Genomic DNA, 13,855 nt, shown 5'->3' with positions numbered 1-13,855 from the left:
TAAAGGTTTGCCTTGTTTAGTCGATCTTGTTTTTGAAGTAGGTGGCAAAGTCCTCGGCAGAGATGAGGGAGTTGGAGGTGGCAGTGGTGGGCAGAGGAGAGAGTTAAATGTGCTGAACAGTTGTTTTGGGTTGTGGGATAATGAAGATACAAGGTTTGTGAAATAGGTCTGTTTAGCAGAGGTGAGGGCTAATTTGAAGGCAAATGTAGCTTGTTTGAGAGCAGTGAAGTCGTCTGGCAGGCGTGTTTTCTTCCAACGCTGCTCCGCGACCCTGGATGCTTGTGAAAGTTTTTTGGTGAGGTTGTTGTGCCAGGGTTGCCTATTGATTCATCGCACTTTGCCATGGATGAGAGGAGCGACTGAGTCTATGGCTGATGTGAGGGTGGCGTTGTAGAAAGCGGTGGCGGTGTCCGTATTGTGGAGTGAAGATATGGAGGACAGAGGTAGAAGAGAGTCTGAGAGTCTGTGAGTGTCTAGGTGTGCGAGGTTTCTGCGAGGATGTGCTAGTGGCTGGACATGGGGGGTAGGTGAGAAGGACAAAGGTGAGAAGGTGAGTAGATGGTGGTCTCGTAGGGGAAAGGGAGAAGTTGTGAGAATAGGTAGGGAACAGAGGCGGGTGAAGATGAGGTCTAATGTATGTTCGTCTGTGTGGGTGGCTGTGGAGGACCACTGAGTAAGTCAAAAGGATGAGGTAAGTGACAGGATTTTGGAGGCTGCTGGTTGGTGGGTGTCAATGGGGATGTTGAAGTCTCCCATGATGATGGTGGGGATGTCAGCAGAGAGAAAGTGGAGGAGCCAGGTGGAGAATTGGTCGATGAAGGCAGTGGCTGAGCTCGGTGGTCGGTATATGACAGTCATTTGGAGATTAGAGGGAGAGTAGTTACGGCCAGCGTGAACCTCGAAAGAAGGGAGGATAAGGGAGGGTGGGGGGTTGGATAGGGTTAAAGGAGCAGTTTTTAGAAAGAAGGAAACCCATTCCTCTGCCATGCCTGTTGCCAGAGCAAGGAGTGTGGGTAAAGTGGAGGCTGCCGTAACTCAGTGCGGCAGGGGAGGCTGTGTCAGGGGGTGTCAGCCTGGTCTCAGTGAGGGCCAGGAAGGAAAGGTTGCGGGAGGTAAAGAGGTCGTGGATCATGTGGAGCTTGTTGCAGACGGAGCATTACTATAGGATGGGGACCAAGATGGGGACATTGCTACATGATAGTAACCAGGATGGGGACATTATTATATGTCATCTATATGGGTCATCTTCTGAGTCTCTACTATCTACCGACCAGAAGGATGAATCCCAATCCATCTTCATTTCTTCCATGGGGTTAGGCAGTCTTGCTGGGCCAAGAGAGACTCAGCAATTCAAGGTTCCTGTCTCCAAACCCGCTCCGCTCTGCTCCGACAGTGTCCATTTGGTGAGAAGCATCCTTACCAAGAAGAAGGTAGGAGATGTAACCTTTCTTCCAGTGGACTGGAGAGAACATGGTCCTGATGAGAGGTCGTTGGAAGCTCAAGAGAAAGAATCTGGCTCCAATAGGGAGGTGCCTGAGCAACCCCTATAGTTCCTTAGTGGTAGTTTAAGCGTGCAATTGTATGTTGCCAGATCCCTGTCTTTAGTCTAATATAGTTATTTCCTTATCCAGCATGGTCCATTTAGTCTCATATTGTGGTATGTGATCCATAGATGCTCCAGCGGAACCTGAACCCCGAATTCACTTCAGCAGTACCTAAACTAAAAGCCCTGAGCTCGAAATGCATAGACAGATGTCCTAATCCCCCCTCACTTCCCTCCTTCCCCTACATTTTTTATCATGATGATATTTTCATTTTAAATGTTATCAATAAAAGTCATGTTTTAATCTCAACATCAAGTGGATGCTGGAAGCCCTTTTTTCTCTATGACTTTGCTGCCCAGCTGCTGGCCTGGAGTCTGTGCACCGCACCCTACTATGGAGGCTATATTCACACACACGATGAGATGAAAATATCCCTTCCTCCTTCCCCTTTTTTAATTTTGTCTGAACAAGAACCTATCCCCAAATTCCACGTTGACCAGACTGTCCGTCATGCTCCGAATGCCTCCTGGCATTTATTCTGGTCTTCCGCTTAGTCAGCTCTCCTAGGCAAGCCCGGCCCTGTGGCACAGTGGCTCCACAAACCATGTGCGCCACCGGCGAGTGTTACAATTACTACAAGATGTGGACTAGAATGGGGACATTACTACAAGATGGGACCAGGATAGGGACATTACTACAATGTCAGGGCTGCTGAGCGGAGATGGAAAAGATCCCACTCCAATTAGGACTTTATCGCATTCAAACAGTCCCTCACTACTTTCAAGGCCACATTCGCTGCAGCAAAACAAACCTACTTCTCATCTCTCATATCCTCCCTGTCTCACAACCCTAAACAGTTATTCAACACCTTCAATTCTCTCCTCCACCCCCCAGCACCTCCTCCTTCCCCACTCATCTCAGCTGAAGACTTTGCCTCATTTTTCAAGGAGAAGATTGATAACATCAGAGACAGTCTTGGTCAACAACCGCCAGTGCCCTTCCTCCTAACTGCCCAGCCCTCCTCCTCCAAAACCAACTTCTCCACCATTACAGAAGATCGACTCTCCACTCTACTCTCAAGATCACATCTCACTACCTGTGCACTTGACCCGAACCCATTCCACTTCATCCCAAAACTCACCACAGTCTTCATCCCAACCCTAACCCACCTCTTCAACCTATCACTAACAACTGGTGTTTTTCCCTCAAGCTTTAAACATGCCTCAATTACACCTATCCTCAAAAAGCCCTCTCTTGACCCATCCTCTGTATCTAGCTATCGCCCTATATCACTTCTCCCCTATGCCTCAAAACTACTGGAACAACACGCCCATCTTGAACTGTCCTCCCACCTCTCTTCTTGCTCCCTCCTTGACTGATTACAATCTGGCTTCCGGCCACACCACTCCACTGAAACTGCCCTAACTAAGGTCACCAATGACCTACTAGCCGCCAAGGCCAAGCGACACTACTCGGTCCTCCTCCTCCTGGACCTGTCCTCTGCCTTTGACACAGTGGATCATTCCCTATTACTACAGACCCTCTCATCTCTTGGTATCACAGACTTGGCCCTATCTTGGATTGCGTCATACCTAACAGACCAGACATTCAGCGTCTCCCACTCGCACACCACCTCCTCACCGTGCCCCCTATCCGTCGGGAGTCCCGCAAGGTTAAGTCCTAGGGCCCCTGCTCATCACCATTTACACCTTCGGCCTCGGACAGCTCATAGAATCTCGCGGCTTTCAGAATCACCTCTATGCTGATGACACCAGATCTACATCTCTGGACCAGATATCACCTCCCTACTAAACAGAATCCCTCAATCTCTGTCTGCTATTTCATCCTTCTTCTCCGCTAGATTTCTAAAATTTAATATGGACAAAACAGAATGAATAATCTTTCCCCCATCTCACGTGACCCACCCATCAGACCTATCCATTAAAGTAAATGACTCTCTCCAGTCCCACAAGCTCGCTGCCTCGGGGTTATCCTTGACACTTATCTCTCTTTCAAACCACATATCCAAGCCCTTTCCACTTCCTGCCGACTTCAGCTCAAAAATATTTCACGGATCAGTACATTCCTCAACCAAGAATCTGCAAAAACACGAGTCCATGCCCTTATCAACTCCCGCCTTGACTACTGCAACCTCCTGCTCTGTGGCCTCCCCTCTAACACTCTTGCACCCCTCCAATCTATTCTAAACTCTGCTGCCCGACTAATCCACCTGTCCCCCCGCTATTCCCCGGCCTCTCCCCTCTGTCAATCCCTGCACTGGCTCCCCATTACAGAAAGACTCCAGTTCAAAACCCTAACCATGACATACAAAGCCATCCACAGCCTGAGTCCTACATACATCTGTGACCTCGTCTCCCGGTACGTACCTGCACAAAACCTCCGATCCTCACAAGATCTCCTTCTGTACTCCCCTCTTATCTCCTCTTCCCACAATTGCATACAAGACTTCTCCCGCGCTTCCCCCCTACTCTGGAACTCTCTACCACAACATATCAGACTCTCGCCTACCATGCAAACCTTCAAAAAGAACCTGAAGACCTACCTCGTCTGACAATCCTACAACCTGCAGTTACCACCGATCCACCAAACCGCTGCACGACCAGCTCTACCCTCGCCTACTGTATCCTCACCCATCCCTTGTAGATAGGACCCTGCCCGCGAGGGCTCACAATCTCATCCTGTACCAGTCGTGATTTGTATTGTTTAAAGGGAATCTGTCACCCCTTTTTTGAGATATCATATAATGATATCATTCAATTGTGTGTCACATAAGGATTCTCTTAGTACTTTTGCTTTCCCCCTGACCCTGCACCTTTCATGCATAAATACCTTTTTTATATCGGTTCAGATGTGTGTAAACTGCCACGATCCGGTCCGATGGGCGGGGCTTATTCAACTGCCCCCCCCCCTGTCTTGCTCTACACAAGAAGAAATGTGTAGAGCAAGACAGGGAGGGGGGAGCAGGTGAATAAGCCCCACCCAGCGGACCGGACAGCGGCAGTTTACATACATCTGAACCGATATTAAAAAGGTATTTATGCATGAAAGGTGCAGGGTCAGGGGGAAGCAAAAGTACTAAGAGAATCCTTATGTGACACACAATTGGATGATATCATTATATGATATCTCAAAAAAGGGGTGACAGATTCCCTTTAAGATTACTGTACTTGTATGTATTATGTATACCCCTCCTCACATGTAAAGCACCATGGAATAAATGGCGCTATAATAATAATAAATAATAATAATAATAAATGACCAGGACAGGGACATTACTACAAGATGGGGACCATTATTACAGGACAAGAGACATTATTACAAGATGAATGACATTATTACAGGACACCTATACAAATATAGGTTGAGGGACATTATTACAGGACTGGGGACGTTACAGTGCCGGCAAAAAAATCTTTATATGTAAAATTCACATTATAATTTCACTTCTTAAAAGTGCACACAATGACGGAGATAATCAAATACTGTCTAATAGCAAAACTAGCTTAGTTACCAGTAAGGGTAAGGGTAATGTAAGGGTGCCATGACAAAATACTAATTGTAACAAAATATCCACAATAAAACACGTTAACATTTTGTGGTTTCCTTGAACTTGTAAAGATTTTTTTTACCGGCACTGTATTACAGGAATGGGGGCATTACTACAGGAAGAGGGCCAGAATTACTATAAGGTACTAATTGTAAAACAATAATACTGTATGTATATAGCTGATTGGGGGACAAAAAAAGGGAAAAAAAATATTTCAAAATAAAGTATGAAAAAAATAACTGAAAAATATTTGGCCATTAAAAATGCTGTATAACAAGACGGGGGACCAATAATGTCCCTCAACTATGGGTTGAGGGACATTATTAAAGAAATGGGGACATTATAACAGAACAGGGACCATTATTACAGAACACGGGACATTATTACAGGACATTATTACAGGACTGAAGACGTTACTGTATTACAGGACTGAGGACATTATTACAGAATCGGGGAAACTATTACAGGATTGGAGCCAGAATTACTACAGTGGGGGGAAATAAGTATTTGATCCCTTGCAGATTTTGTAAGTTTGCCCACTGACAAAGACATGAACAGTCTATAATGTTAAGGGTAGGTTAATTTTAACATTGATAGATAGAATATCAAATATAAAATCCAGATAATCACATTGTATAAATTCTATCCATTTATTTGCATTTTGCAGTGAGAAATAAGTATTTGATCCCTCTGGCAAACAAGATCTAATACTTACTGGTAAAACCCTTGTTGGCAATCACAGCAGTCAGACATTTTTTGTAGTTGATGATGAGGTTTGCGAACATGTCAAGAGGAATTTTGGTCCACTCCTCTTTGCAGATCATCTCTAAATCATTAACATTTTGAGGCTGTCGCTTGGCAACTCGGAGCTTCAACTTCGTCCATAAGTTTTCTATGGGATTAAGGTCTGGAGACTGGCTAGGCTGCTCCATGACCTTAATGTGCTTCTTTTTGAGCAATTCCTTTGGTGCCTTGGCTGTATGTTTTGGGTCATTGTCTTGCTGGAAGACCCAGCCACGACCCTTTTTTTTAACTGTAAATTTTTATTAATATTTTATCAATTTTTGACAACTAAAGATAAGTCAGGATAAACTTTTACAGTACAAAACAGAGGAAATAAGAAGAATAACAATGATTCTCCAACCAAACTACAGAGTAAGCATAAACAAATTATCGTAGATGTAACCTTAAATTTTACGAACAAAAAGACAGGACACACACCATAAGGAAAGGAAGGGAAGGGGAGAGAGCAAGTACCAGAAGGAGAGAGGATCAAGCATTCAATTACTGACTTAATCAATTCTCTGAGCCCAGAAGTAATCCCATGGAGCCCAGACCAAGTCAAAATTCTCCACGCTCGCGTTTAGAATCGCCGTCAAATATTCCATCCAACGAATGTCATTACCGGTAACTCTATATAGTAAATGAAGGTGTGATGGCGGGGAGACCTGCCTCCAGTTGAGGGTGATCAAGCATTTTGCCGGAGTGAGTGTGTAATAGCAATTTAGCTGACTTTTTCCCCATCCCTTTAGGAGTAAGATTTAGCAGGTGTATGGTTGGGTCCAGCCCCACTTCAGTAAAAAGAACCTTAGAAATCAACAAAACCACTTCCCTCCAAAAACTCACAGTCCCCAGACACGACCGGAAGATATAATACAACGTGCCCACATCAAGAGCCGCAACGCCAATACACATTTGGTACTGAGGGGTTCAGTCTGTGAAGGAGGTCAGGAGTACACGACCCATTTTTAATGTCCTGGCGGAGAGAAGGAGGTTGTCACTCAGGATTTTATGGTATATGGCTCCATCCATTCTCCCATTGATGCAGTGAAGTAGTCTTGTGCCCATAGCAGAGAAAAACCCCAAAACATAATGTTTCTACCTCCATGATTGACAGTGAGGATGGTGTTCTGTGGGTCATAGGCAGAATTTCCCTTCCTCCAAACATGGCGAGTTGAGTTAATGCCAAAGACCTCAATTTTTGTCTCATCTGACCACTGCACCTTCTCCCAATAACTCACAGAATCATCCCGGTGTTCATTGATGAACTTCAGACAGGACTGCATACATGCCTTCTTGAGCAGGGGAACCTTTCGGGCACTGCAAGATTTTAAACCATTACGACGTAATGTGTTACCAATGGTTTTCTTGGTGAAGCTGCCTTAATATCATTAACAAGTTCCTCCCCACGTAGTTTTAGGCTGATCTCTCACCTTCCTTATGATTAAGGACACCCACATGGTGAGATTTTGTATGGTGCCCCAGATCATTGTCGATTGACAGTCATTTTGTATTTCTTCAATTTTCTTACTATAGTACCAACAGATATCTCCTTCTCACCCAGCATCTTACTTATGGTTTTGTAACCCATTCCAGCTTTGTGCAGGTCTATGATCTTGTCCCTGACATCTTTAGAAAGCTCTTTGGTCTTGCCCATGTTGTAGAGGTTAGAGTCTGACTGATTAATTGAGTCTGTGAACAGGAGTCTTTCATAAATGTGATAATGTAGGACAGCTGTCTTTAATGCAGGTAACGAGTTGATTAGGAGCGTCTAACTCGTCTGTAGGAGCCAGAACTCTTAATGTTTGGTAGGGGATCAAATACTTATTTCTCACTGCAAAATGCAAATAAATTTATATAATGTATAAAATGTGATTTTTATGGATTTTATATTTGCTATTCTATCTCTTAATGTTAAAATTAACCTACCCTTAAATTATAGACTGTTCATGTCTTTGTCAGTGGGCAAACTTACAAAATCAGCAAGGGATCAAATAATTATTTCCCTCACTGTATAAGGTGCTAATTGTAAAACAATAATACTGTAAATGGCTGATTGGGGGACAAAGAAAGGAAACAAAAATATTTCAAAATAAAGTACGAAAATATAACTGAAAAATATTTGGCCACTAAAAATTCTGCTTTATGTAAAAACTGAAGGAAAAAAGAAGACCTGTACCTTAACCCATATGGTAAACACCATTAAAAAAAATAAAAACATGGCAAAAATAATGGCTTTGGACATAGAAGAAACCTTTCAATCACCTGAAACCCTGTTGGGAGACGTTGGGCAGAACTGGACTAGTCACATCTCTCTCTGTAGTCCCCGGCCAGATCTTCAGACCATGTTTTCTCTGAATCCCAAAGCATTTCAGAACAAAACATGGGCTCTGATTCATGCTGACCATGGTTCAGGCAGCATGAATGGCATGACACCTTTTCCTTAACAATATGTTATTATAGGCCTCCTTCATCACCAGTGAATATGAAATTCGGCCAAACTTTTAATGAGGATTTGTGGATAACACAAGACATGTGGCAGTTCTCACACATTCTCCTCTTACATCTATGTCCTGGCACAAAGCCCAGAATAATGAACCAGCAGTAGGATACAAACTGCATTAACAAGCATTAAGCATAGAATGACGCCCCCTAGCATCGGACCCTCGCAGTCTACAGTGACTATAGGACGGGGCTGTAATAAGTGGTCTGCACAGGATAGAGACCAGGCAGCCAATGCTCTGTTCTGTGTCCATTACATGATCTCTAGTACATCTGTGAATGAGTTAAGCTCATGCTACAAGGTTTTAATTGGAAATATAGCAATAAAGTTGTAGAGCTCCATCTTGACCTCCATATCCCTCTAATTTTCTATGAAGACACATCATGCCACACAACAGAGGCTCAAACAAACAGACCTATAAAGGCAATGTGCACTGTCATTTGCCATGTGCATGGCTCCAAAAAATGTATTTTTCCCAAAAAACTGCGCCTCTTCTGTCAATGTATGGGGTCTGGTACTACCGGTTTATGTATTTCAATATGGCTGGGGCTAATCGACGAGTCACATTATGAGTACAGCAACCGTAACAAGCGATTCTCAACATCCAACTGGGTTTTTTACGACTTGCTTGTTGCTTGTACCATAGAGGTCACAATGCGAGCCCATTCACCTGCATTACGCTTCTTATCTTTGGCTGTGTGACCGGCACTGATGCCAAAGTTGCCGCCAAGCTGCAGGATCAGAATGGGCTGCAATACCAAAATCCATGGAACTATTCAAAGATGCAGATCCTTTTTCTAATCCCCAAAAATACCATAAATGCATAATTAAATCTAGAGCAAAGAATGACTGTTCCCCCAAAATATAATAATGTGATCCCCCATATAGGGGCTTATTTATATGCTCATGTTCTGTCTATAGAACTGACCAAACCCAGCAGAAGGAAGAAGAAAGATTCTGAAAAAACTTACTAGATTAGAGTTGCTTTCATTTCTGACCCGAGTGTCCAGCTGGTATCTGCGGGTTTCTGCTCCTGATGTCCGCCCAATTAACCGTATAGGGTGAGTAATCTGAGGCAGTTCCAGGGTCTGGTGCCATTGGGTAAAAGCTTCAGACTGACCAGTATCAGTGGGAGATGTAAAATCTTCTAGAGGAACCCCTGGAGTGGAGACCATATGGTTAGAAGAGGTGATTTCGAGAGGATCTTAGTATCAGAAATAATCCTTACATATTCCCTATAAAGATGTGAAATTAATTCTGATGAAAATATAATGACAGCCTCAGTTCACAGAAGCACACAGCCATATTCTTTACGCATTGCCCAGGGTGAATATAACTAAAACTTGGTAGTGGAAAAATAGAAAAATGGGGCGTCCTGGTGCATATTTCATGCAGAACCATCTAGTGTGGTCACTTTTCCATGGAATTGGAGCTTAGTATTATCCCAAGAGTCCCTTTGTCCTGCCGACCTCATTGGTATACAGTGTTTACAAGGGTTGGTCAATATGGTTGGGTTCCTAGTTTGCCGTGTTGGCCATTACACTAGATAAGCCTACATTTACTATCACATTGGCCATAATCCAGGTAAAATCAAGGTTGAGACTGAATGACCCTTAGCAACCCCGTTACGACAGCCTCAACACATACACACATACAGGGGGATTGCCTGTTTGTTTGGCGATGTAAGCGGCTGTCTACCACCACAAAACATACAGCTGCCAGAATAACACCGGAGCATGCACGAATAACACGTTATCCGAGCACGTTCGCTCGTCTCTAGTCAGGAGCTCAAAAATGATATGTATGTCAGTTACTGTAGGGGGACTGTGCTTGCTCTTTGGCTGCTTTTTAGCTTAGCACTATTAGGGCAGAGCTGTGATCTGTGACTACAATTTACACACGTGGTCAAAATTGTTGGTACCCCTCGATTAATGACAGAAAAACCCACAATGGTGACAAAAATAGCTTGAATCTGACAAAAGTAATAATAAATAAAAATCTATGAAAATGAAGAAATGAAAGTCAGACATTGCTTTTCAGGCCCGGATTGCTAATCTGCCCAGACGGGCAGATGGCCGGTGGGCTGGCGGCTAAGTGGGCCGCAGCCGCTGCCGGTCCTTTAAAATGGGTGGGGAACCTCCGCAATACAGGTCCCCACAGTCCACAATTCTCCAGCGGCAGCCCTGCCAGCTGCCGGCCGTTTAACCCCCAAGTGCACGCAGTGTTCATTACAGAATGCTGCCTGCACAAGAATGATGATGTCATCGGGGTGGGCGGAGTTAGCGCTGAGGTGGGCGAGGTTAGCGTTCAATGCTCTCCCTTTCTCCTGTCCTGAGAGGACCTCAGTGCCTGTCTGCAGGTAACTTCTGTGCCTGGTGATCTGTGCCCCTCTGCTATGTGCCCCCATCAGCTATGTGCCCCAATATAATCTCTGTGCCCCCCAACTATATGCCACCCCTGTGATCTGTGCCCCCAACTATATACAACCCTGTGATCTGTGCCCTCCAACTATATGCCTCCCTGTGATCTGTGCCCCCCGCTATATGCACCCCTGTGATCTGTGCCCAACTATATGCCCCCCCTGTGATCTGTGCACCCCAACTATATGTCCCCTGTGATCTGTGCCCCCCAACTATATGCCCCCCTCTGATCTGTGCCTCCCAACTATATGCACCCCTGTAATCTGTGCCCCCAACTATATGCCCCCCTGTGATCTGTACCCCTCCAACTATATTCCCCCTGTGATCTGTGCCCCCAGCTATATGTGTGGCGCCCCTGAGGCTCAGTCGCCACAGAGGTACTGCACCTTCTCCTAAGGTGTAGTGCCCCACCGCCTAGGTAAGTTGGGAACTCCTTTCCACGCTCCAACACCTGCATCCCACACACAGGTTAGTTCAGTAGGTTCACCTAGCAGCTTCAGGCTGGGGGTAGCAGAGCACCCCTCGTGGAACCCTGCTTCGTAACAGGAGATGTGCTGGGAGGTGGGTGGAGTTAGTATAAAAGAGGGTGAAAGTGGAGAATTGTAGGTCAGTCTAACAGGAGGTCAGGTGAGAGGAGTTCAGTTCTGAAGTTAGTTTTGAGTTCAGTTTGAGTTCAGTTTAGAAAGAGTGCTGCAGCTGCCTCAGTGATCTGAGCCAGCTGGCACGGGAAAGAGAAGAGAAGGAGAAAGACGTAGACCTGCAACCTAAGCTTCCATAAGAGAGAGAAGGAACAGCGCGGAACGAATGAGTAGGAGAACAAAGAGGAGTTGTGGTGTTATGATGAGTCACCAAAGGAGGAAAAAACAAAATACCAGCTAAGTCCAGAAAAACCAGAGAGGTTGGCAGCTATCGGATTGCAGTCCCCTGAACCTATCCACAACAACTAGCAGTAGCCGTGGGGGGTTCCTACGGTGCCCTAGACCCCTCGATCACAGCCGGAGAACTTCATAGCCTAAAGACAGAAAGGGGAAAAACTAAACTGCCCCAGAGCAGACCCCAAAGCAATAGGCAGCCCCCAACATATAATGACGGTGAAGCAAGATGAAAACACTAACACAGATAGAAAGATAGGTTGAGCAAATGATGGGGCCCAAGCTAACTACATAGGACAGGATAGGAAAGCTGCTGTCTGCCATCCGCAAAAACCCTATCAAAATGAGCCAACCGACTGATAGGAAAAACAGGCCCTGAAGTCGCTAGGCTTCAAAAGACTATATCAGCACTCAGGTATATTCTGAAGACAGAGCAAAAGATCAGAGACAAAAATGGAATTCAGCTCACCCCCGGCCGGGGATAGCAGAACTCCCAAAAAACAAGGCAAAACAAAAACAAAACTGAAGAGTACAAAGCAGAGCAGAAAAACTTAGCTTTGAGAAGCAGGAATCAGACTGGTCTCCAAGAATCCAGCAGGAAAATCACCAGCCAGGAAGAAGGGCGTCGGCAGCCTTATATCCAGTCCTCAATTCCAGCCACCCAGTCATCATCTAGCTGCCCAGGTGTTTGGTAATCAGTCTCACTAACTTCCTTCACTAGAGGAGGGAGTTCATCAGACCTCAATGGTGAAGGGAAAAATGAACTCACAACAGTACCTCCGCCTTGAGGAGGGGTCACTGAACCCTCATCCATGCCACCAGGGCGATCCGGGTGAGCCCGATGAAAGGCACGCACCAATCTTTCGGCATGAATATCAGAGGCAGAGACCCAGGAATTATCCTCCTGACCATAACCCTTCCACTTAACCAAATACTGGAGTCTCCGTCTAGCCAGACGGGAATCCAATATCTTCTCTACCTCATATTCCATGTTACCTTCAACCAATATAGGGTCAGGAGGTGCCACCACAGGAACTACTGGTTCAACATACAGTGGAGCAAAAAAGTATTTAGTCAGTCAGCAATAGTGCAAGTTCCACCACTTAAAAAGATGAGAGGCGTCTGTAATTTACATCATAGGTAGACCTCAACTATGGGAGACAAACTGAGAAAAAAAAATCCAGAAAATCACATTGTCTATTTTTTTTTCATTTTATTTGCATATTATGGTGGAAAATAAGTATTTGGTCAGAAACAAGCAATCAAGATTTCTGACTGTCACAGACCTGTAACTTCTTCTTTAAGAGTCTCCTCTTTCCTCCACTCATTACCTGTAGTAATGGCACCTGTTTAAACTTGTTATCAGTATAAAAAGACACCTGTGCACACCCTCAAACAGTCTGACTCCAAACTCCACTATGGTGAAGACCAAAGAGCTGTCAAAGGACACCAGAAACAAAATTGTAGCCCTGCACCAGGCTGGGAAGACTGAATCTGCAATAGCCAACCAGCTTGGAGTGAAGAAATCAACTGTGGGAGCAATAATTAGAAAATGGAAGACATACAAGACCACTGATAATCTCCCTCGATCTGGTGCTCCACACAAAATCCCACCCCGTGGGGTCAGAATGATCACAAGAACGGTGAGCAAAAATCCCAGAACCACGCGGGGGGACCTAGTGAATGAACTGCAGAGAGCTGGGACCAATGTAACAAGGCCTACCATAAGTAACACACTACGCCACCTTGGACTCAGATCCTGCAGTGCCAGACGTGTCCCACTGCTTAAGCCTGTACATGTCCAGGCCCGTCTGAAGTTTGCTAGAGAGCATTTGGATGATCCAGAGGAGTTTTGGGAGAATGTCTTATGGTCTGATGAAACCAAACTGGAACTGTTTGGTAGAAACACAACTTGTCATGTTTGGAGGAAAAAGAATACTGAGTTGCATCCATCAAACACCATACCTACTGTAAAGCATGGTGGTGGAAACATCATGCTTTGGGGCTGTTTCTCTGCAAAGGGGCCAGGACGACTGATCCGGGTACATGAAAGAATGAATGGGGCCATGTATCGTGAGATTTTGAGTGCAAACCTCCTTCCATCAGCAAGGGCATTGAAGATGAAACGTGGCTGGGTCTTTCAACATGACAATGATCCAAAGCACACC

General features: G+C 45.1%; 1 protein-coding gene across 1 annotated transcript in view; it reads right to left on the bottom strand.

The window, feature by feature from the left end:
- ADAM11 (ADAM metallopeptidase domain 11) overlaps positions 1-13,855 on the bottom strand; it is a 172,495-nt gene that overhangs the window by 140,725 nt on the left and 17,915 nt on the right. The window contains exon 2 of the mRNA XM_073572858.1: positions 9,367-9,554. Within this exon, the coding sequence (XP_073428959.1) occupies positions 9,367-9,554 (188 nt within the window). The remainder of the gene's footprint in view (positions 1-9,366; positions 9,555-13,855) is intronic.

This window comes from Dendrobates tinctorius, unplaced genomic scaffold (genome assembly GCF_039654945.1).
Source record: "Dendrobates tinctorius isolate UK_male_01 unplaced genomic scaffold, ASM3965494v1 ptg000032l, whole genome shotgun sequence".
Taxonomy (NCBI): domain Eukaryota; kingdom Metazoa; phylum Chordata; class Amphibia; order Anura; family Dendrobatidae; genus Dendrobates; species Dendrobates tinctorius.
This window is presented reverse-complemented; position numbering and strand designations above follow the sequence as displayed.